The sequence below is a fragment of the Panthera tigris genome, chromosome B2 (assembly GCF_018350195.1).
Source record: "Panthera tigris isolate Pti1 chromosome B2, P.tigris_Pti1_mat1.1, whole genome shotgun sequence".
Lineage (NCBI taxonomy): Eukaryota > Metazoa > Chordata > Mammalia > Carnivora > Felidae > Panthera > Panthera tigris.
This window is the reverse complement of record NC_056664.1, coordinates 105,200,591-105,225,364: the sequence shown is the minus strand read 5'-3', so window position 1 is coordinate 105,225,364 and position 24,774 is coordinate 105,200,591. Positions and strand designations below refer to the sequence as shown.

Sequence of the window (24,774 nt, the reverse complement as noted above, 5' to 3'; positions counted from 1 at the left end):
TAGTTGGCATATCCATTCTCCTCTTTATGGACATTTGGATTGCTTCCCAATTTTGGTTATTATGGATAAAATTGTATAAATATTTATACCCAAGGCTTTGGATGTATTGTTGGATAAATACCTATGAGTAGAATTGCTGGGTGATATGGAAGATATATGCTTAACTTCTTAAATAATTTCCTGGTTTTCAGAGGGTTTATACCATTTTACATTTCCTCCAGAGATGTATGAGAGTTCTGGTTCGTCCACATCCTCCCAACAGTTGGCTTTGGCAATCTTTCAAATTTTCACCATTCATTGGTGTATGTAGCAATATATCATTGTGCTTTTAATTTACACTTCACCAATAACTAATAATTTTCACCATTTTTTAATTTGTTGTTGACTATTTATATATTGTCTGTTGTGATGTGACTCTTCAAGTATTTTTCTCACTATTTAATTGGCTGTATATCTTTTCTGTATTGAGATGCAGGAGATCTTTATGTATTCTGTATATAAGTCCTTTGTAAAAGATATGTGTTGTGAAATTTTTCTCTCAGTGTTTGGCTTACCTATATATTTGTTGGTGGTGTATTTTGGTGAGCAGAAGTTTTTAATTTTGACTTACCCAATTTATCAATTATTTTCTTTATGGTTTGTGTTTTCTGTGCCTTCTATAAGATATCTTTGCCTATCCCAAGGTTGTGAGAATTTTATATGATGTACTTTTTTAAAAAATTTTTTAATGTTTATTTATTTTTGAAGGAGAGAGACAGGGTGTGAGTGGGGGAGGGGCAGAGAGAGAGGGAGACATAGAATCTGAAGCAGGCTCCAGGCTTTGAGCTGTCAGCACAGATGCCGACGTAGGGCTCGAACTCACAAACTGCGAGATCACTACCTGAGCCGAAGTCGGACGCTCAACCGACTGAGCCACCCAGGTGCCCCTATGATGTACTTTATATTGTTTTAGCTTCCATATTTAAATATGTGATCCACTTAAAATAGGTTTTTAGATGTTTCTTTCCTTTTCATATGAATATCCAATTGTTCCAGTACCATTTGTTAAAAAAATTTGCCTTTTGTTAGTTAATTGCTTTGTGTCCTTGTTCAAAATTATTTGACCGAATATATTTTGGTCTATTTCTGGATTCTCTATTCTGTTCCTTTATTATATTTGTCTAATCTCGTGCCAATACTACATTTTCTTGATTACTATAAATTTAGAAAAAACTTAAAGATAGCTAATATTCAGTCCTTAGTTTGTTTTTCTTTTTCAATATTTTAATTCTGGCTATTCTTGATCTTTTGCTTTTCCAAATAAATTTAAAAATCATCTCACTAATTCCTAGAATAAAGCCTGTTGGAATTTTAAATCTCTTATCAATTTAGGGAGATATCATAAAATATTGAGTCTTCCAATCACTAAAAATGGTATCTCTCTTCATTTGTTTTGGTTTTCTTTAATTTTGTTCAGCAGTGTTTTGTATTTTCAGTGTAGAAGTTTTGTTTTGTTTTGTTTTGTTGTTTTGTTTAGAGTAGTCTCCATGCCCAACCTGGGGCTTGAATTCACAACTCCAAGATTACAAGCCATGTGCTCCAACGACTGAGACAGCCACACATTCCAAGAAATTTAGAAATTTTGCACTTCTTTCATTAATTAATCCTGAAGTGTCTGATTTTTAAAATAAAAAAAAAGTTTATTTATTTTTCAGAGAGAGTGTGCAAGTAGGGGAGGGGCAGAGAGAGAGGTTTATCAGAGGATTCAAAGTGGGCTTTGTGCTGACAGCAGAAAGCCCAATGCGGGGCCTGAACTCATGAACCGTGAGACCATGACCTGAGCTGAAGTTGGACACCCATCTGACTGAGCCACCCAGGCTCCCCTCTGATTTTTTTTTTTGATGCTTTATAAGTGGTGTTTTCAAAAATTTCATTTTCTAAATTCTTATTACTAGTGTGGAGAAATTCAACTGATTTTTGTATATTGACTTGGTATCTTGATTCATTCATTGCTAAATTCACTGTTCTGGTTTCATGCAGAAATGCTTTAGGGGGTTATAATAGTCTTTTACAATGATTTAGGAAACATTCCCTCCTCCTCAATTTTCTGAGTTTTTGATATTAATTCCTCCTTAAATTTTGATAGTATCCACCAGTCTGGGCCTGGAATTTTCTTTGTGGAAAATTTTTTGACTTTAAATTTAATATATATTAGGGGTATAAAGTTATTTAAATTTTTATTTCTTCTTGAATCAATTTTGTTAATTCATGTCTTTTAAGGAATTTATCCAGTTTGAATGAGTTGTCAGATTAAATTTAATAATAGTCCCGTGTTATCACTTTAATGTCTATAAGGTCGTTAGTGACGTCCTCATATCTCTGATATTGATACATTTTTTTGATCACTCCTGTTAAGGGTTTATCAAATTTATTAATGTTTTTAAAGAACTAGCTTTTAGTTTTGTTGATTTTCCATTTTCAGTTTTACTCTTTTCCAGTATTATTTTTATTATTTCTTCTTCTTTTATAATATCCTCTTCTATTTCTAGCTTTTTAAGATGAAAGAAGAAATTGTGTTCACATCATTCTGTTAATATATTTATAATATTGACATTTAAAGCTGTATATATTTTTTAAAGACCGTGTTAGTTAGTATTCCACAAAATTTAGTATGTTGTGTTTTATTATCTTTCCTAATTTCTAATTTCTAAATATTTTCTAATTTCTCTCATTAGTTTTCTTTGATCCATGTGTTTTTAAAATGTACGTTGCTTAATTGTGAAGTATTTTGGGATTGTTTGGGTATTATTTCTATCAATTTCTAATTTAATATCATTGTGGCTGAAAAACATACACTAATTTCAATCTTTTGACATTTATTTAGGCTTATTTTATGGCCCACCATTGGGTATATCAAGATGAATGTTCCATGTGCACTAGAAGAATATTTATTCAGCTAATAATTTGTTGGATTATTAGATTAAGTATCATTAGATTAATAGCTGGTATAGTAGTCTATAAGTGTCAAGTACATAAATTAGTTGACAGTGTAGTTTAAATATTTGTGTCTACTTGTACTGTCACTGAGAAAGAGGTGCCATAGTCTTCAACTATGATTGTAGATTTGCCTATGGTTCTCTACAGTTGATATACCTGGGTCCTTTGTATTTATATTATTATCTATGTACTTGAGTATATTGCCTTTTTATCACATAAAATGCCTTCATTAGTCTATGGTGATTCTCTTCATCTTCATCTGGGTGCTTTGTATTTATATTATAATCTATATACTTGATTATGTTGCTTTTTGTCACTATAAAATGCCCTCATCAGTCTATGGTAATGCTCATTGCTTAGAGACCACTTTGTCTGATAGTAGTATAGCCACAGCAGCTTTAATTAATTAATTAATTAATTAGAGATAGAGAGTGAGTGGGGGAGGGTCAGAGAGAGAGGGAGACAGAGAATCCCAAGCAGGCTCCACACTGTCAGCGCAGAGCCTGATGCAGGGCTCACACTAGAGAGATCATGACCTCTGAGCCCAGTCCTGAAGTCAGATGCTCAACTGAATGTGCCACCCAGGTGCCCGTGATGGATCTACTCTTGAAATTGCTCTTCCTTCTCCTAAGTCCATCAATTTCCTTTAGTTTATAAAAGAATTAATCAGGTACAAGTATAACAACATATCTGACCTGGAAGTTGAAGAGGGTGCCCCCGTCAACAATTCAGATGTATTTGGTTATGTCAGAACTGATTACATGCTCCAAGGGACCCTATGCCCTTGCTGTTCCCTCTGCCTGCAATGTTCCCAGACTCAGTTCCCTTGGTTAATTGGTATTCGGTCTGTATGGCTCAGTTTAAGCATGTTCTCTAATGTGACCAGACTTTTTCTGACCAGATCCCAGTAGGTCTCCTTGTTAAGGAATCCACTCTACTTTTCCTTTTACGGTGCCATTCAGCGGTGTGGTTGTTTGCTCATCTTCTTCCAGACTGCCTTTTCTGCTATCCTGTGTATTCTATGAGGGCAGGGATTGTATTTGTCTATTTACCACTGTATTCCTAGTGGCTAACACAGAACGGGGCACAAAACACTTGTTGACTGAATGAGTAAATGAATGAACCCTCAGCACAGTAACCTCAGCTGACCTCTATACTTCACCCTTTATGGAAGAGTTTGACTTTTTATGACTTTTTTCTTGAGCTTTGATTTAAATCCAGCTTTACTTGTTGTGGAGGACTGAAGGGTTTGAAATTACAGGTAGAAGAAAGCCCCATAGTGACCTCTCGAAAGTGAGGAGGTTTTGCTGAAGTGCCGTGAACATTGGAGGTCAAGAATTTCCCGGTTAGTCCATGAGATTTTTATAGGGGAGGAGTCTTCAACTGGAAATGAGGGGTCATCCATGCCAGGAGCAGCTAAGGGATATCCAGGCTCACCCTGCGGGGAAACCCTCTGTCCTAGGGACACTTTGGAAATGCTGAAACAAACAACCGGGTGGGCTAAACTAACACAAGGGCATTCACAGGATGCAGGCATCAGCAGCTCTGTGGGTGGTCCAGAAGGGCCAGCCTCCTAGCCCAAGTGCATCCTGTTTAGTGAGCTTCCCTCCATTTGGAACTGGGTTTTATGTATTTCACAAGGTTGCTGGAAACTTCTAATGAGAAGTGGAAATAACAAGGTGTGAAATTAGACAAGCAAGTCAAAGTCCACAAGGCAAACCAGATGCTGTCTTCAGAACTGCGTAGGTATAAATAGAGTATTTCACTAGAAAAAGGACAATGTGAATCATCCTGGTGAATATACTTCTTTATAAGATTCCCAACTTCCAGTTTTGGTCCTCTCAGGTAGTCACAGTTTTGTCAAGGAGATATTGTGAAATTCTCAAATCAAAACCTTTATTTGTTTTGATTTTAAGTGCCATTCTTTCTACTTTTCTAAAGAAGGAACTGTCAACACTCTAAAAAGATGTCGAGAAATCTTGAAAAGAAATAGTCAAACCACCACTTCAAAAGACTGAAAATCATTGAAGTGGTTTTTATTTATTGAGTACCAGGTAAGAGAGATTTTTAGAAACTACCAAGCAGATTTTTAAAGTGAAAATTATACCCCAATTCTGTGTCATGGAGAGAAAACTCTAGCATCGATGTAAATAATAGTCTGTTAACTTGAATTCCCCAGTCTGAAAAGAAGCATTCTGCATGAGCTAACGAAGTTAGTAAGTATCATTGAAGCAGCAGTTGTGAATAGTATATATTGATGGACCAAACAGGAGAGAATAATGGGTGGCAAATAAATAACATGATTAACCAAGTGTAAGAGGGAGGCGTGGCCCGATGAGGAGAAACCAGCCAGTAGGTTGCACCTCTAAGATAGGTACTACCGAGAATCACCAGTATTTCTTAAAATCTGTGTAATACTCTTGCCATTGCAATATCACATTAATGAGAAAAGTCCTAGAAGACTTGCTTTAGGTATACTTTAAGAAAAGCGTAAAAAAATCAACTTTATACGGAACTAAAAATAATGATAATTATTGTTGCAAAGTATTTTCTTTTTGTTTTTGCATCCACAAACACACACCCTCACAAACATACATTCTCTCCAGTACGTGAATGTACCAGCCCTTCCCCCACTTGAGATTCACAGGCTAATTGGTGCCATGTTTTAGCAGTGCCGGAGATATCAACATCACGGAGTTTGCAGCCTGGAGTACTTCTGAAATTTCCCAGAATACACTGATGTACTATAGTGGTCGGCTCTTCTGGATCAATGGCTTTAGGATTATCACAGCTCAGGAAATAAGTCAGAGAACCAGTGTCTCTGTTTTGGAACCAGCCAAATTTAATCAGTTCACAATCGTTCAGACATCCCTCAAGCCTCTGCCAGGTACAGTATATTATTTCTGTTTACCCTCTTGCCTCCAAGCGTGTTTTGTGAAATAAGTGTTTACTCTGGGATTTGTTTTGTTTTGTTTTCTTAAAAAAATATTTAAGCCCCGAAGCGGGGCTTGAACTCACGAACTGTGAGATCATGACCTGAGCCAAAGTTGGACAGCCAACCACCTGAGCCACTCAGGTGCCCCTTTGGGAATTTTTTCTTAAGAATTAAATTTTAGAGGCACCTAGGTGGCTCAGTCGGTTAAGTGTCTGACTTCAGCTCAGACTTTGAGCCCTGCATCTAGCTCTGTGCTGACATTGCAGAACCTGGAGCCTGCTTTGCATTCTGTGTCTCCCTCTTTCTTTGCCCCTCCCCCTCTCATGCTCTGTCTCTCTCTGCCTCTCAAAAAAAAAAAAAAAAATTAAAATGTTAAAAAAAAAGTTTTAAAAAGAAAAAGGCTTTGGTAGTTTCTCTTGGTTTGCTTGCATTTTACTCTTAATCCAAATTTGCAGCATGGAACAGTCAGAAAAAGAAGATTGTTAGGATATATTAAAGGGAAATTTTATTTTGGTATTAATTATTAGTAATTTCTGTTAATTATCCATGTTCTCTATGATGTTTGAGAACCTAAATTCTTTCCCCCTCTATTCTTTCTTTCATCCCATAGGGAACTTTTCTGTTACCCCCAAGGTTATCCCAGATTCTGTTCAAGAGTCTTCCTTTAGGATTGAAGGAAATGCTTCAAGTTTTCAAATCCTGTGGAATGCTCCCCCAGCAGTGGATTGGGGTATAATTTTCTACAGTGTGGATTTCAGTTCTCATTCTAAGGTATAGTGTTGGTTCTAGTAACTTCCATTTCTCAAACAGGCTGTACCAACTGTATCAGCCCTGCCCACACTAATTTGTGCTTCCTTCATTTAGCGAAGCCTGTCTCCTTTGTTGCTCCCAATGCATTTGATTATTAAGATTTTTTCCTGAGGGGCCGCCTGGGTGGCTCAGTTGGTTGAACATTTGACTCTTGATTTTGGTTCAGGTCATGATCCCACGGTTGTGGGACTGAGCCCCTCATTGGTCTCCATGCTGAGTGTGGAGACTGCTTAAGATTTTCTCTCTCTCCCTCTGCCCCTCTCCCCCACTCATGCTCTCTCTCTAAAATAAAAAAAAAAATAAAAAAAAAGATTTTTCCTGAGAATGTTTTTTAAAAATTAAAAAAAAAGTTTATTTATTTTTTGAGAGAGAGAGAGAGAGAGTGAGAGAGAGAGAATGAATGAGAATGAGCAGGGGAGGGGCAAAAAGAGAGGGAGACACAAAATCTGAAGCAAGCTCCAGGCTCTGAGCTGTCAGCACAGAGACCAAAGCGGGGCTCAAACCCATGAACTGTGAGATCATGACCTTAGCCAAAGTCAGATACTCAGTTGACTGAGCCACCCAGGGGCCCCCTGAGAACCCTTGTTTGCAGCCAGTCTCTGATTGTTTTGTGGTTAATGTTAACGACTGGTATGTTAGCTACATTTTAACTGGTCTATGTGGAACCACCTGGAACTTAGCAACATTAGCATTTCCAAAATTGCACATTTTGGTTCACAGGTGAACCAAAGTTTGGAGATTTTAGTTCATTAGGAATAGAAGGTTTTATGACTCCCTCACTAAGAAAATAATGTTTTGTTCTTATATTTTAGTTCCTGGCTAGTGAGCAGCAGCTTTCACCTGTATTTACTGTGGAAGGGCTGGAGCCGTATGCCTTATTTAATCTCTCTGTCACTCCTTATACGTACTGGGGAAAGGGCCCCCAAACATCTCTGTCACTTCGAGCACCTGAAACAGGTACAGGGGTTAAAAGATCTTTTTAAAAGGGCAGAGCCTCATTTTCTATGCTCTACAATAAATGGCTAATAATTTTTAAAAGTAACTTTCGGTTCTGTAGATGTGTTGAGATTCAATACCTTTTCAGTGACTTTTTGGAGATGAGAATAACACCATTAGTATCAGTCTGCATCATTTATTCCAAAAGCATATTCCAAGATTTCTTAAAGATTGTTTCACTTGATTATAATAATACATATGCTGCAGAAACCTGTTTCAGGTATCTTGTGAAACACTTGAGAAGGAAAACGGGAATATAATAGCAGGGACAGTTTCATGGAAGTCAGGCTTGTCTGAAGATGTTCTCACCGATGGTAACTCAGAAGCTTCCATAGGTGGATAACTCATGCCTGAATTTAATGTTTTCCTTTGGAATATGTTTTAAAAAGGATAGTAGTCGTGTCTTTACATGTGTATCACTACAAAATGTACAAAGCACATTTATATGTATCACTCCTTTATTAAACGTTTACTGCACACCTATTGTGTGTCAGAGCATCATTTCCTCCTTGCATTTGATCCTCCCCCTGCTCCCTGGAAGGTAGCACAGGTGTTACTATCTCAGTTATGCAAATGAGAAAGCAGAAGCCTAGAGGTTGCCCAATGTAGAATAGCTGGGACTTAATCTAGACTTTCCACTGCTGTTTTATCAAGTCTCCACTCAGTCATGTCTTCAAATGCTGGTAAATGATAGTATCATACTGATTTATTCACTATGAACTTATTAGCACAGGACCTGGCAGGCAGAAAGAGCTCAACAGGCATAGATATGCATTTTTTGTTTGTTTGTTTTTAACTGTGAAGTTTATTTCAACAATATTTACCCATGAGTCTCACAACAGGAACATAGTAGAGCCTGGGTAGGTCCTGGAGCAGTTAGCATTTGAATCCAGGTATGCTGTCTTTGAGATCATCTTGGGATGTCAGCTTTGGTAGGATCGTTCCGTGGAAATGGTTTTGCCTGCGTCTGTCAGGGGATGTACTGGGGACCTAGGGTCATCAGCATTCTGCTGGATGTTGGGGGGCAATAAAAAATGAAAAGATTTGGCCTTTGCCTTCAGGAAATTTACAATATAGTTGGAAAATTATTCAAATGGACAAATATTTATTAAGCGCTTACAGTGTGCTAGTCCTATACTAGATTTGGGGGGATTTAACAAGGAATAAGGAAAGGTGCTTTCTCTGATGGAGCTCATCAAACAGTAGAGAGATAAACACAGGCTTCCAACAATAACAGAAATGAGACAGTGAGAACTGAGTTTCAATGGCATAGAGTAAATAGACAAGACAGAATGCTTCATCTCTATCAAGCAGCCCCACCACTTTCACGAGGTGACGATGGTCATAGACTGGAATGGCCACCGAAGGTCTTTGGGGAGGGGGAGTTCTAGCTGGGCTCTAGGGAATGATGCAAGGAAAGGTATCCCATATAAGCACAGTGTAAGAAGGCCTGGAGATTGGATAATGATGTGAGTGTTGAACATTGAGAAGCGATGTGACTGGAGTGGACAGTGGAAAGGGACCTTGTAGAGGAGTCCGAAGAAGGAAGACAGGCATCTTGCATGAAATGACATGGACATCAGGCAGAGGAATTTCTCTTGATTAAGAGGGAGATAAATTCATTGAAGGGCTAGGAGACATTAAATTGCTTGGTTCGGCTCTAGGATAAATGGTAGCCTCCAAACCATACTCTTGGGGTATACCCTGCTCCATGGAAGGGTTCAAGGTGAGAGGGCCTGGATCTGTGACATGCTGGATTTTATATCCTGAACTGGCTGAAGGCCGGGCCAAGTTGCTGCCTTTCATCCTGTGACTGCCATTCCCACCACCAGCTAAATCACTGTGGCAGGATGAGAGTAAATATTGTATTTTTAAGGAGAACCAGCCACCTTTCATCTATACAGGGCACAGATGAGAAAGATGTGCCTAAGTGGTGGTAAGAGGGATTTGGGTTGCAGATGAGAAAGATTTGCTGAAATATCAGGATAGGTTCCTGAAGAAATCTGTGGAATCTTCTCTCCTGAAGAATAAGATAGATACACTTCGATTTCTGGAATGAGAAATATTTATTACTGTTTCTCCATCTCCTCATCATGAATGGTAAAAAGTCAACTTTATATTCTGTTCTACCCTATCTGTGTCTCTGCTTTTCAGTTCCGTCAGCACCCCAGAATCCCAGGATATTTATATTACCAAGTGGGAAATACCATAACCAGAACGAAGTTGTGGTGGAATTTAGATGGAATAAGCCTAAGCATGAAAACGGTGTGTTAACGAGATTTGAAATGTTCTATCAAATATCCAACCAGAGAGACACAAATAAAACATTTGAAGACTGGATGGCTGTCAATGCAACCCCCTCAGAGATGTCTTTTCAGCTTGAAGGCATGAGTCCCGGGTACACTGTTGCCTTCCAGGTATAAGAGTGAAAACAGGGATACAAGGGTCTCAGTGGTGCAAACAGAAGGCTGATTAAAGGACTAGGTTAAGAATTCTGCCACTCTGTCAATAATTTGAGATCCACTATGGTCACGGAAGTCAAGTGGGTGGCAAAGATACAGAGGGGAGAGGGGACAGCTAGGGTAAAGGACAGCTTGACAGCTTTCTTGCTTTCAGATTCAGAACAAACCATTATTTTTCCCTGTAATCACTATAGGTCGTGTACCTGGGTAGATGCTTTTATATTCCTTATCTCATTTGATCCCCTTACTGTCTATGAAGAAAGAGCCATGTCCCTGGGTGTGTCAGTGAATTACCAAAGCTGCATGGCAAGGAAGTGGTGTTCTGTAGTCCAGCTGCTAGAAACCTTTCCCCCAGATCACATCACTACTGTGAATCCTCTGGATGCCCCAACTTGGAGCTGCTGCTGGAAATAAAACCTGAGGGTCTAGGTAGTTGATATCTCAGAGTTACTGTCTGGCTGCTGATAGACGAGAAAGTGAGAATAGGAGTCAAGAATAACAAGTTACTGCCACCCCATTTGGGCATTTTAACTTTAATATGAAATAGCTTTCTACTTATGATAGATGGCTTGATGATTTTCTAATCTTCATTAAATACTAAGTTGGTGATGTTATGCCCAGAATTCGCGATCCCCAAAGACCACCAGGGAGCCGAGTCCGATGCAAAAGCCAAAGAACCTTTATTCGAGCTAGCTCGAGCTCAATCCCCTACCTGCACCGACGCAGCGGTGAGATGCCAGGGAGAGAGAGCGAGTTTCAAAAGCACAAAGGTTTTATTGGGGTCTAGGGGCAGTTGGTGAGGTAATGGCTGTGGCCTCAGCTGATTGGCTGGGGAAGGGTCAGAGTCCTGTTATGCAGGTCGCAGGGCGTGTTTTGATCGGGAAGTTTGAACGGGTGAGCGGGAGGTTACTCAAGGGGAGGAGGCCTGGTCAAGGTGGAGGACACAGAACAAGATGGAGTCGGCCAGCGTAGGTCCGCCCTTACAGGTGACAATGTTGTACATATTTAGAATTATTTCCCATTTCTTTTTGGGGAACATAATGCTTTGGGGAGTGTTTTAGAGATTTGAGTTTCCTAAGGATCTGTTTTTGTAAAATTCTAATTTAATAGTTATTTTGTTAATATATTTGTTCAACATACTAATCGAAGAAGTTGTACATAAAAGTTAAAGATAGTACACATTCTTATTTGTTGAGAATTATGTGTGTTCTGGTTAAATAAATATTCTGGTTAAGTGTATCTGTCTAAATGTACATATAGTTTCAGATCTCAGTCATCACAGGATTGTGCAAGGTGATATGCACAGATATGCATGAGTTTCACTTAATGTGGTCTTGTGCAAAAGTGAAGACGTCTTGGTATATGTACATACCATGATGCACACACACACACACACACACACATACACACACCCCATGTACAGATAGTAGTATGTATAATATGGTAAAATATATTTAACAGTAGAAGTATAATAAAAATAATCTAATACTTTGTTGACTGAGAGGGCACTTGAGGATCTACCTTTTGGGTCCATCATTACGGGTGTCAATTTCCTTTATAGGCTGTTATACACATGCGAGGTTGGGAAGTGGAAATGATTTATTACACAATAAAAGACGTCTACTAAAAGCTGTTTTCTTTTTTTTCTTTCTTAACTTTTTAAATGTTTTATTTATTTTTGAGACAGAGAGAGACAGAGCATGAGCAGGGGAGGGGCAGAGAGAGAGGGAGACACAGAATCTGAAGCAGGTTCCAGCCTCTGAGCTGTCAGCACAGAGCCTGATGCGGGGCTCAAACTCACGGACTGTGAGATCATGAAGTCGGACGCCCAACCGACTGAGCCACCCAGGCACCCTCTTTTTTTTTTTTTAATTTTTAGTACGTATTTATTTTTGAGAGAGAGACAGAGACAGAGTGTGTGAGGAGGAGAGGCAGAGAGAGAGGGGGAAACACAGAGTCCGAAGCAGGCTCCAGGATTTGAGCTGTCAGAGCCTGACATGGTGCTTGAACTCACAAACCGCAAGATCATGACCTGAGCTGAAGTCAGGTGCTTAACCGACTGAGCCACCCAGGCACCCCTAAAAGCTGTTTTTAAAAAGCTTTGGTACCGGGATGCAGAGTGGTACAGTATACAAGTATACAAACCCCACAAGACTTGATTTTTATGCCAGTTTCTGCGTATGTCATTGTGGATGAGTTACTTACTTAATTCTGATTTTGTCTAGTTTCTGCTCTTAGTAATTGTGAGAACTAAAAGAGATAATGTATGTAAAAGTGGTTTGAAATGCATAATTAATATTCAAATGTAAGTTTTAATTATTATTTTTCTTTTGCAAATCTCATTTTTTAAAAGGTACAGTAAATTTGGTTATTTAAAGCTTCTAGTTGTTTATTTCACAGTCTGTGGGAGTTTACCATAATGTGCATAGTTTTGTTTCTGTTAAATGTTCTACATAATTTCATTTTGGAAATAGCTAAAGACCTTTTTTAGAAATTCAAATCTTTTGCAGGGGAGATTTGTGCCAATACTTTGCACTGTTCCAGACAACAATAGCAACGATAAAAACCACACGACCGGCATGAATGTGGGGCAATACTTACCTTTTAGTGATTTATTGCTTTATACTCAGATGGAAGTAACTATTTGAAACTATTCAGTCAGAGAAAGACAAAAACCCCTATGATTTCACTCCTATGTGGAACTGAAGAAACAAAACAGAAGAAGAACATGGGGGTGGGAAGGAAAGGCAAACCAGGAAACAGACTCTTAACTACAGAGAGCAAACTGAGGATTGCTGGAGGGGAGGTGGGTGGGGAATGGGCTAGATGGGTGATGGGGATTAAGGAGGGCACTTGTCCAGATGAGCACTGGGTATTGTGTGTAAGTGATGAATCACTAAATTCTACACTGGAAACTGTGTGTTAACTAACTGGAATTTAAATAAAAACCTGACAGAAAAAAGAAACTATTCATAACTGATACCAAAATTGTGAAATGAAACCTTTGATAATTTATCAGTCTCAGAACATAATTGCTGTCACTGAGGACACTGTTGAATGCAATTTTTCTGGTATCCTTTTCTTTTTCTAGGTTCGAGCCTTCACATCCAAAGGACCTGGACCATTTTCTGACACAGTAAAGTCCAGAACCTCAGGTATTCATTACCTAAAACCTGTGCAATAAACAATTCATATTTTAAAAACATTTTTGACCCTTGGTATTCTCAGGGATATGAATGCTGTCTCTGAGCTGAAGTTAAAGTCAAATAATCAATTTTTATCACCAAACACACTTAACAAATCTGAGCTTAGGGCGCCTGGCAGTGTTGATTGAGACTGGAACAGTAGATGAACCCAGAGAAGACCCATGGATTTCAGAATAGCCTGATAGTGAATCAAGGGATTTTGCCAAATGAAAGTTTTTTTTCCCTCTTATATGTATTATCTACTTGTTTTTTGTTTTCAGAAATCAACCCATTTCCATATCTCATGACTCTTTTTGACAGCAAGATCGTTTTATTAGATATGGATCAAAATCACATTGTATGGACATTTTCAGCAGAAGGAGACATCAGTACCATGGGCTACACAGCTGATAATGGAATGGGATATTATGCTCAAGGAGACTCACTCTGCCTTCTGAACATGCACAACAGATCCAGCTCTGAGGTATTTCACTATGTAACTATTCTGGAAGGAAGGACATGGATAATTTACATATCACACCACCCTATAATTAAATAAGCTGGTCAGTGGTCGAGCATTAAGATTAGAATGGTTGGAAAGGACAAATGTTGTGTAATTATTTAGTCACAAATGAATAGTGATTAGATTTGGGGCAAATATCATTCAGGATTAATTTTGCAAATAGTTTTATTTGGTTTAAGGCACTGTGTTAGTTCCTGGGATAGAGGTAGAAGAGAAAAAAAAATCACAGTCTTTGAACAAACCCAGTCTGGTATTAGCCTAACACTAGGAGGACAGTAGTGTGTAATGATTCATGGCTGAGCTTTGGGATCTGAAATTTAGAACTTAATTCTGGCTTCGCCATTTACGAGATCTGTGACCATCAGCAAGTTATTTAACTTGTGGCATCTCTTCACATGGTTCCTGTGAAGATTAAATGAGATGACCGACGTAAGGCACTTAGCGCAATGCCTGGCATGTGGTGGCGTTCATTGAGTGTCAGCTAGTGGAACAGACACACAGAAGACGTTATCGTGCTATGCTGAGGGCAGGATGTGGTGGCATCACAGAAAATGGATGATCAAACCAGGTTGGAGTGGTTGAGTGGAAAGACACCTTGGGAAGATGAGCCAGGTGAAGGTGGGAAAAACTTAAGGGGTAGCAAGTGCAAAGACAGGAATACAAGAGAGCCATAGCACATCCAGGAGGCTGAAAATAGAGTGAGCTTGGAATGAAGGTGGGAGTGAGGGTGAACAAAAGATAGGTGAAAAAGCTGAAGTAGTAGGCAGGAGCCTGAATATAATGGGCCTCTTTAACTGTGCTGAGGTGTGGAGGGCCAATCCTGAAGCCAACATCAAGCCATTAAAGAAATTTAGTGGGTCATTCACATGATCAAGTTATGTTTTAGAAAGACCTCTCCATTCGTGGTGTGAATCATGACTTAGAGAACGTTAAATCTGTGACACTTAGGAGGCTATCACAGAAAGCCAGACAGGAAATGTCAGGCAGGAAATGAGAGCCAGTGAGGTGAGAAAGGAGAGGACCAATTTGGGACATATTTCAAACGGGACTGATTCACCGTGGGGAGTCATGAGAGGAAGATGTCAAGGATGAACCACATTTGTCAGGATTGCTGCTCAGGTGGATGTTGGAAATCCATAAAAATATAATCTGTAGGAGAAAAGAAGGGTTTGGGGGTGGAGTAATGAATTCTGTTTCCTGGGATCATTCGTATGGAGATGTTCAGTAGTCAGTTTGGATCAGTAACTCGGTGAGGGATATTGCTACTGTTCTTGTAGCACTGGTCTATGGATTACAGTTGAAGTCGGGGTAGTGGAAGCTAACCAGGAGAAAGAATACAATGTGAGAAGAGAAGAGGACCAGTGTTATAATGGTATACAGTACAGAGCTATTGACGTTTTGGATTACAGAGAAGTGCAGTAAACAAGTAATATGGTAGATTACCGAAAAGTCCTCAGATTTGGGGGAAAAAAATGACCACTCTCTCCTTGGCTGTGTTTTCTACCTATTGTTAAGATTTTCCGAGATGCACTGGTCTTTGATATCACAATTATTACAATTGACTGGATTTCAAGGCATCTCTACTTTGTGCTAGAAGAATCACAAAATGGCATGCAAATATTTGATGTTGATCTTGAACACAAGGTGAAGTACCCCAGAAAGCTGGACATCTGCAATAGAAATTCAACAATAATCTCTTTTTCTGTATATCCTTTTTTAAGGTATGTAAAGTATGAGTATCTGTTTCTGTTGTGATGAAGTAGAGGCATATCCAATACAATATCTTTGGTTTAATATTAGACGCTATTGATGAGAAAATAAGATGCTTACGGTCCTTGACTAGCTATATTAACTTATAGTAAGTAACTTCACACATTAATTATGAGCCCATAGCCACAAATATGCAAATTTAATCCATACTGACAATTTGGCTAACCTAAAGTTAGGGTCATTACCAATAGGAAACCAAAGCAGATTTTCATACCAGTGGATTTCCTAATAACCTCAGATGATAAGGATGAGAAGAGGACTGAGACAGTGGCAGGAGATGAACAGGAGATAGACAGCATGTCATGCTAATGCTATTCTGGGCTCACCCATCTTTAACTAATGTCCTTGTAAGATGAGTTTTAAGGCCTCCGTTCACCAACTGATAGCAGTTTTTCATGCTGAAAGATGTATTTTGTTTGTGTCATAAGCATGGTTATTCTATTTTGAAACTAGATTGTTAACCAGCATTAAGAAGCAGAAACAAACTTGAGAGGAGGGGAATGGAGATGGGTGTTGATGAAAAGTAGGCAAATGTATTTCACATGTACAGACGTTAATGAACCATTCAGTATACCACCCTCAGGTCATTTTAGTCCAAGGCTTTAGTTGTAAACACATTTATTGAGAAATCATGGGAAAATGGTACAAACTAGATTGCTTTTGGCCCCCTCCATCTCAGAAGATTATTGTACATGTGGACACATTCTCTCCAAAGGCTGTGTTTGTCTCTCCAGTCATTAGGAATGATTAATCTTCATTGGAAACTAACGTTTGCAATAATATGCTTTACTCATTAAGTTGGAGGGTCTTTTTTTTCCCCCATAGTCGCCTGTATTGGACAGAAGTTTCCGATTTGGGCCCTCAGATGTTCTACTACAGTATTATCAACCAGACCTTGAGTCACATTCTTCCACCCACAGCCACAAACCATTCAAATGGAAGGAAACAGTGTTTTTGCAGCATTACTCAATTCGAGTTTAGTGGAGCAATGACTATTGACACCTCTGATCTAGAGAGACCACAGATATATTTTGTCAAAGGGCAAGAGATCTGGGCCATGGATCTGGAAGGATGTCGGTGTTGGCGAGTTATCATGGTGCCTACTCTGCTTGGTAAGATATCTATGTGTGTACATAGATACCCATTAGTGATGGTGGCCCTTCCTGTTCAATTAAAAAGGGTGTGCATTCTACATGTATTCAAAAGAATACACACATGGTTATTTGCTCTGGACCATGCCAAATGTTCCCAAAGAATTCAAGTCAAGTTGTTTCCAGGCAAATTGTGCACAGACGTTCACACAATTTTCTGGATCTTTGGTTTCATTGTTGTTGTTATCTTATAATTAACAGTAGAGCTATAATTTATTAAGTTTAACTACATAGCCTAACCAAGCTACCAAATGTATTATCTCATTTAATTTTCAAAACACCTTGATGAAGTAGATAATAGTATGCTCATTTTACAGATGAGAAAACTGAGACCCAGAAAGGTAAGGTATTTGTCCAAAAGGCTACAATTAGAGGAGGATCTGCGGTTGGAAAGTGGGCCTAACTACAACATCTGTGATCTTACTACCAGTACCCTACTTTACTTCTGTTTTGATGATCTCATTGACTCCGCATTCAGCATGAGTTTATCAATACTTGACATCACGTGCTTGTGGAGGAAATACTTAAATGTCTGAAGTGATTTGGAGGTCTCCTAATTAGGAGTAATTGCAGCAGAAAAAAAAATGCACTCTAAATACCCCCATACATTGTTAAGAGTCTACTCTTCACTGTTCAAGGTAGTAGCAACTAGTCACATGTGATTTAAGTTCAAGTTCATTAAGATTAAACAAAATTAAAAGTTTAATTCCGCAGTCATGTTAGCCACATTTTAAATACTCAAACCACAAGTGGCTAATGGTTACTGTATTGGTCAGTGTAGACATAAAATATTGCCATCATCAGAAGTGTTTTTGGACATTGCTGGTCTTTATAGTAAAGTTTTGAAATTACAAACGTATGTGTGTGCGTGTGTGTGTGTGTGTGTGTGTGTGTGTGTGTGTATCTGTGACACAGACTCCTTCCTTGATCAAATGTTCCCCTTTTCTCAACTGGGCCTTGACCTGAGTCTTCCTTGTCTGTCATTGTTGAGTCTAGTTTTAGCAAGAATCTTGCTAAATCAGTTTAGGGATAACCCCCCACCCTAGGTATCTGATCAAGTCCTTCATCTCCCACACTTGATTTCTTGGGTTGCCTTTAGCAAAAATCATAGGAAGATTAGCAAGAATCTCCCTACCCTCGATGTCTTCTCTTAGTAATTTTCTATCCACTGACCCCATAATTTTGCTTGTTGGCTTTGAATCCCCAGCTTTCTTTGTTGTATGTGAAGTTGAGCACATCTCTCTCTCCTATTGCAATATTGCAACAGTCTTAACTAAAGTCTTTCTTACCATTTAAACAAGTGTCAGAATAAATTTTCTTTACCATCTGATACACAAGAATTGTCTAGTAGGCCATTATCTTATAGATATAGAATTGGTTAGTCTTTCAGGAATCCATAATTGAAATTTATAACCCTAAAATTAGAAAATTTGAATGACTTTAGAGATGTTTTAGCTGGAATGATATTGGAAGAAATCCCCTCTACAAAAACACCCTTGCTTGAATAATACCTGTTTATAAAAAAAATATGTCTTTATAAGGAAATTTTTAATTTTTTGAATAATTCTAAATATTAGATTTTTTCCTTACATTTAGCCAAAATTTTCTCCCCATTTCTCCCATTCATTGATCTGAGTTCTGACCTCTAATTTTATACAGAATAAATCAATAACTTTCTACATGATAGCCATTCAAGTATGTAGTGACTTCTGTCATAGCTCATTTTCCTTTGGAGGAAAAATTCATGTATTTGTAACTACTCCTCACATGATGTGGCTTCTAGATCTTTCTTTGCCCTAGTAGCCCTCCTGTTGTTTCGCTCCAGCTGCTTAATATCCTCTTAAGTGTCACCCCCATAATGACCCCCTGTACTGTCGATGTGTTCTGGTTAGTGCAGGGGGGTCTCTGACTTCCTCTGTCTTCTTTTATTGAAGCTGAAGGTGGCGTCAGGTCTTTTGGCTGCCTGCCGTTTGAAAAACCCATAGTTTTTTTCATGTTAACTATTATTAAGCCAGATTTCTTTCATTTGTTATTTTTAGAATTGATCTTAAACTTGAATTTAGGGTGTCACATTTATTCCTATTACATTTCAATCCATTTCCTGATTTTGTAGAGATATTTTGAAAGTTTAAGCCAGTAATTGAACATACTAGTGTCAGTAAGAATCAGGTATTATCTGCAAAATTGGTAAGTGTACTTACTCTGTTTATTCCAAATTACTGATAAAAAATATTGAGCAAGACGCTGAGCCCTGGGCCCGTCGTCCAACACCTCCCTTCCAATAGGTATTGTTTGATGTGGAGTCACACAGGTTAAGTTGAAAATCTTGGCTCTGGTCTTTACTAACTTTGTGGCCTTTGAGGAGATTATTTAACTCCTTAAAGCCTCAGTTTACACTTCTAGAAAATGAGGCCAATTATAATAGTATTTACCTTATTGGCTTGGTATGGAACTAAAATGAGAAAACATCTGTAAAATCCTTGGCCTAATGACATAAAACAAAGGTGGTATTTTTTTTTTCTTATTGAAATGATAGAGAGATTAAAAATTAGCAATTACAATACAGAAAAAGGATTTCACATATTGTTTTGAGTAGAAAACGTGAGTTACGTATTTTGTTGTTTCTGTTCTTTATTTTATGTTTTTCATGAGCAGGAGAAATGCTTGAAAGTTTAACTGTGGATGGGGAATTTCTCTACTGGATCTCCTCAGCAAAGGACAGCACACAGATTTATCAAGCAAAGAAAAGCAATGGGGCCATCCTCTCCCGGGTGAAGGCCCAAGGGAGTAAGCATATCTTGGCTTACAGTTCAGTTCTGCAGCCTTTTCCAGGTAATAAAATCACACTGTTCATCAGCATGTTCTCCCGTCTGGGGTGGGGGCAGAAAAGTCTCAGAATATCTCCTTCTCCAGGCTGCCCCCTCAAGCCCTTCGTTGTGTACTCAGTGTTGATCCAAACTGCCAGGATGGGTGCACGCTGCGATTGCTGTTTGCCCTGGGTCACAATTGATCTCCGTGTGTATACATGACTTGAGTCGTCCTAGAGAGTTTTAGACATGGGAAACCCTTGTCTATCATTCTGTCTGTCTCCTTTTCTCTTTGCATTCTCATAATTTCTTTTCTGTCTTTTTTTCTCCTCTGACAATATTTTTAGAAATCCCCGTTGTGTCAAAAAGCACTGCATAAAATTTCAGGTCTTTTTCAAGGTAAAGTGCTTTATTTGTTGTATTATGTATGTCAACTGTTCATCATGTGTACGTGTGTGCTATCATTTTTGCTAAGTTCCTCCCTTTTTTTAAATGTGTCACTCGTTAAGTTTTTTAGTGTTGTGCTTCTGTCTCCCTCAGAGACTCTGTGGATTTTATTATACAATTTTGTATAATGCAATGACTTTTAGGAATGCGTGGATGGCACTATGGCAGAACTAGCTATATATTTTCTGAGAGTCATAATACTAATAAAAAAGTTTGAACTCTAAAAGCCAACCGACCAAAATTAAAAACATTACATACACTGAGGGTGGCCTTCAAACCTAAAGAGGTTTTTAGTTTTTTCTCAAGCTATCTGCCATTAGGGTGGCAATATCATTTTAAATTAAGATAATTACCCACTAGAGAGGGGCAGAAAGAATTGAACAAACTCTCTCTGCTTAAATGTATTCAGTTATAAAATATGAAAAAAATGGGAGAATTTATAAATAAGCCAGGTGCCTATTTTGGTAAAGTAGTTCATTTTTCATTTTGAGAAATTTAGGAGATTTGGTAAGTCCATTAAAAGTCTGTTTGAAATTGGAACGCACACATATACCCGCACATCCTTAAAAATAAAAGTTCTAAAGCTAGCATGGGTTTTTTTTAACTGGAATTAATTTAAAAGATATGGTTAACATTTAAACAATGTTTTTTAACATTTATTTATTTTTGAGAAAGAGAGACAGAGCATAAGTGGGGGTGGGGCAGAGAGAGAGGGAGACACAGAATCCAAAGCAGGCTCCAGGTTCTGAGCTGTCAGCACAGAGCCTGATGCAGGGCACAAACCCATGAACCAGAAGATCATGACCTGAGCTGAAGTCGAACGCTTAACAGACTGAGCCACCCAGGTGCCCCCTTCCCAATTTGACTAATGTGCTGTCACTACTGTCTTCAAAGTAAAAAAAGGCTCAGCTTGATTTTGCTGTGATCTGTGTACCTTATTCAGTGTACTTTAGCTCCCCCTGCTGGAAATTTTAATCAATGATCCGTTACCTTGCTCCCTTTTTTCTGTGGCATTTAACAACTTCAAAATGTGTGGGAAAAACACCCGTCTTTCTTTCCTGAATAACATTTCCAATACTTCAATATATCACACCTTGTCAGCCAAGTATAAAAACGTGTTATTACCCTTGAAGTTAAATAAATCTGCTGTTCCTCTTTCATACATATATGTATGAAATATGTGTATATTTTGAATCTTTTCTTATTATTTTAGATAAAGCATTACTGTGTCTAGCTTCAGATGTCACAGAGCCAACTATACTTAACACCACTAACAGCAGCCTCACAATCCGATTACCGCCCACCAGGGCAAATCTCACGTGGCACAGCATCACTTGCCCTACTCCAACATACCTGGTTTATTACCAAGAAGTTAATGGCGGGAAAAATAGCTCTGGGCTGAAATATAAAATGCTGGTAAGATTGGAGCTGGTGGTCTTTGTCTTTTCACAAGATATCTGTTTCTGATATAAAATTCTCACAGTAAACTGTTTTCTGTATTATATCCTGAAGCACGCTACTGTGCAAACTTTTACGGCTGATCCATCAAAGCAAGTTGTGTTCTAGTCTTGTCTGGGAGTTAAGCTTCAAGGAAGTATATTTATTAACTATGACCAGTGGTGGATTGCCATAGTGACAGTTTCCTGAGTGTCCTGGGAGAACTGGTTTGTTGTCTTCCCTAATTATCCCCAGAAAGTGATAGAGATCTGTTTTTATGGCCTATGCAGCAGATTGCAGATTGAAGGGTAAGAAATGATTAGACAGAAAGAACATTACTGTATAACCCTCCTCCATAGCATCTATTTAATATAAAAATGGTATGTTCTATTTTTGTCTGTCATTTCCTGTATGCTGTTATGTAGGGAGTATGTCGGGTTTTTTTTCATCATCATTGTATTCTTAGCACCTAGCATAGTATTTGGCTTTGTAGAGGCTTTCACTAGTTATTTCTTGAGTGGATGAATTAATTGGCACAATTCAATCCATTGTTGGCACTGATGTTTCAGTTGTCCTTGTGATGGAGTCATATGTATTCAATATTTTGCTCTGTGCTTGCTATTCAACCACATCAAAAGGTGAAATTGACCATCATCATCTGTTGGAAGTTAAACACTATATACTTCACCAGAAAGGACACATGATTCTTGTTATTTCCTTTGTCTATTTTAACCTCTCTTTACACATTTCAATGTTTCAGAGACAGATTGGATCATTTGGCTGACCAAGATTAGGCTGGTGGCACTGGATATTTCTGTTACCACAGCCAGTCTATCCTACACATTGATTAATATGGGTCAAAGCAATGGGTCTCAAACCTGACTGCACATTGGAGTTTTAAAAACCTCTGGGCCCACACTTCACCTCAGACCAATGCAATCAGAATCTCTGGGGGTGGGACCCAGGCACAAGTGTTTTCTTAAAACTTTCCAGTTGATTCCAAAATACAACCAAAATTGAGAACTGTTGGTCTAAGGACAGTGTTTTTATTTTATTAAACTTTACCTTTAATAATGATTAAGTAATTCAGCTTAATATTTTATCATATTCACTTATGTGTCAAATCTATTTAAACTTTTTTTTAATGTTTATTTTTGAGAAAAGTGAGACAGAGCATGAGCAGGTGGGGCAGAGAGAGAGAGGAGACACAGAATCCGAAGCAGGCTCCAGGCTACGAGCTGTCAGGACAGAGCCCAACACTGGGCTTGAACTCATGGACCGAACCATGAGATCATGACCTGAGCCAAAGTTGGACATCCAGGCACCCCTGTGTCATATCTTTACCATACCATCTTGCTGACCTTTGTATGCAAAGCTGTGAATTAGTATCTTCTTCTGAGAACTTAGCTTCCTATGTGAAATGAGCATGTCATTGAAAATTGACCGATCATTTGGTATTGATTCTTGGAGATAGTAAGCAACTCAGGTCTGGGCAGATTAGGGCAGTGAACATTATCATTCTCTTGATCCAATATCAAAAAATAAGTTAACTTAAAAGATCTTTTAATTATCGTATCCCTTTGGTTAATTTCTCCTCATTTGTATGAAAAAATAAGAATCCGATATTGAGTTTTAAAAATTAATTACAGGAATCTCAGGAGAGGATAGCCTTTATTGAAGGCTTACAACCATTTTCAACATATGTGATACAGACAGCTGTAAAGAATTATTATTCAGACACTGTGGAACAGTTACCTCTGGGAAAGGAGATTTGGGGAAAAACTAAAAGTGGAGGTGAGTTATGGGCTTGGGTGGGTTTCTAGACAGGCATTTTGTGATATACGTGACATATACATCTATATTTGTGGTTTTTAAAATTTGGATGCTAAGTAATCTCTATTATGTGAGCTTTTTAAACTTAATAAGAAAATGTATTATTGACAATACTCTGATAACCTGATTTTTGCTCTAACAACAAAAGATGAATAATACTCCATCAGAATGAAACACAACTAGAAGGTGAAACATCAGAATCAATACTGTTTGACCAAGAAACACATTTTCCAGTCTCACCACATAGTGTCACCCTCTCCCCACATATTCACAGGTCTCATCCTGTGGCGATGCAGAATTAAGCCTTTTCTCTGTGTGAATTTTACTCAGGACACTTGAGATTTAAAGTAAATAACATCATTGCCTGAAAGAAAATGAATCTAGATCTAAAAAGGTTTTCTGAGAGGTGGTGATTATTTTGAGGTCACACCATTTCTTTCAGAGGTCTCTGATGACATTCCCAAAACTAATCTGAATTGGTTTGTTCATCATCATTGGGCATATCATTGAACTGGAGTCAGAGAATGATTTAGTCATTAGGCAAAAATAAGCAAGAGCCTTTCAGGCAGCCTGTTAACTTACCATTTTATAAGAGGTTGGCTTTCCTTTAGAATATTGGCCATTCGTTCTGCTCACATGATATGATTATTCCTCAACCAGAACCCCATTCCTTCTTCCATCTTTCAGTGCTGATGCAATATTCCTTACCATGCATTGCTATTTATTTCAGTGCCAGAAGCAGTTAGGCTCATTAACACAACTGTGCAGTCAGACACCCGCCTACTTGTATCCTGGGAAGAATCTCACAAGCCAAATGGACCTATGGAGTCAGTTCGCTATCAGCTGGAAATCTCACATCTGGCCCTAATTCCAGAGACTCCTCTAAGACAAAGTGAATATCCAAATGGAAAGCTCTCTCTCCTTGTTACTAGACTATCTGGTGGAAAACCATATGTGTTAAAGGTATAGTAAGTGTATGGGGCACTTTTATTGCCATGCTCAAGTGCAAGGTTCCGAAAAGGTTAAGCGATTGTTCTTTTTTACAAAAAGGTTCTGGCCTGCCATGCTGAGGAAATGTGGTGTGCCGAGAGTCATCCCGTCACTGTCAAAATGTTTGACACACCAGAGAAACCCTGTGCCTTGGTTCCAGAGAACACTAGTTTGCAATTAGAATGGAAGGCTCCATCTAATGCTAACCTCATCAGATTTTGGTTTGAACTCCAGAAGGTAGATCTCACCATACTCTTTTAATGCAAATCTATGTTTTGTGCTATGGGATAAATTAGAAGACCTTTTTTCATATCTCTAGAGTATTCTCTTGTATAAACCAACAATATATTTGACAACATTCATTGATTTAGGCTGGCTTGCCATTTACAGAATCTATCTAGACTCATTTCTGATGGAAAGAATTCCTAGAGACATTGGTTGCTCTTAAAAGG

The 24,774-nt window shown here is 38.4% G+C and overlaps 1 protein-coding gene across 4 annotated transcripts in view; it reads left to right on the top strand.

The window, feature by feature from the left end:
* The window catches only part of ROS1 (ROS proto-oncogene 1, receptor tyrosine kinase), a 114,511-nt gene that overhangs the window by 47,015 nt on the left and 42,722 nt on the right, over positions 1 to 24,774 (top strand). For 2 of the 4 annotated variants that reach the window (XM_015536012.2, XM_042987061.1), the window contains exons 19-31: positions 5,649 to 5,863; positions 6,522 to 6,682; positions 7,534 to 7,678; positions 9,872 to 10,134; positions 13,271 to 13,334; positions 13,646 to 13,848; positions 15,403 to 15,608; positions 16,483 to 16,769; positions 19,464 to 19,640; positions 21,276 to 21,478; positions 23,149 to 23,293; positions 24,063 to 24,295; positions 24,383 to 24,559. In XM_015536012.2, coding sequence (XP_015391498.1) covers positions 5,649 to 5,863; positions 6,522 to 6,682; positions 7,534 to 7,678; positions 9,872 to 10,134; positions 13,271 to 13,334; positions 13,646 to 13,848; positions 15,403 to 15,608; positions 16,483 to 16,769; positions 19,464 to 19,640; positions 21,276 to 21,478; positions 23,149 to 23,293; positions 24,063 to 24,295; positions 24,383 to 24,559 — 2,479 coding nt within the window. Of the gene's footprint in view, positions 1 to 5,645; positions 5,864 to 6,521; positions 6,683 to 7,533; positions 7,679 to 9,871; positions 10,135 to 13,270; positions 13,335 to 13,645; positions 13,849 to 15,402; positions 15,609 to 16,482; positions 16,770 to 19,463; positions 19,641 to 21,275; positions 21,479 to 23,148; positions 23,294 to 24,062; positions 24,296 to 24,382; positions 24,560 to 24,774 lie in introns of all 4 variants that reach the window. The other 2 variants (XM_042987062.1, XM_042987060.1) reach the window with 1 other exon arrangement.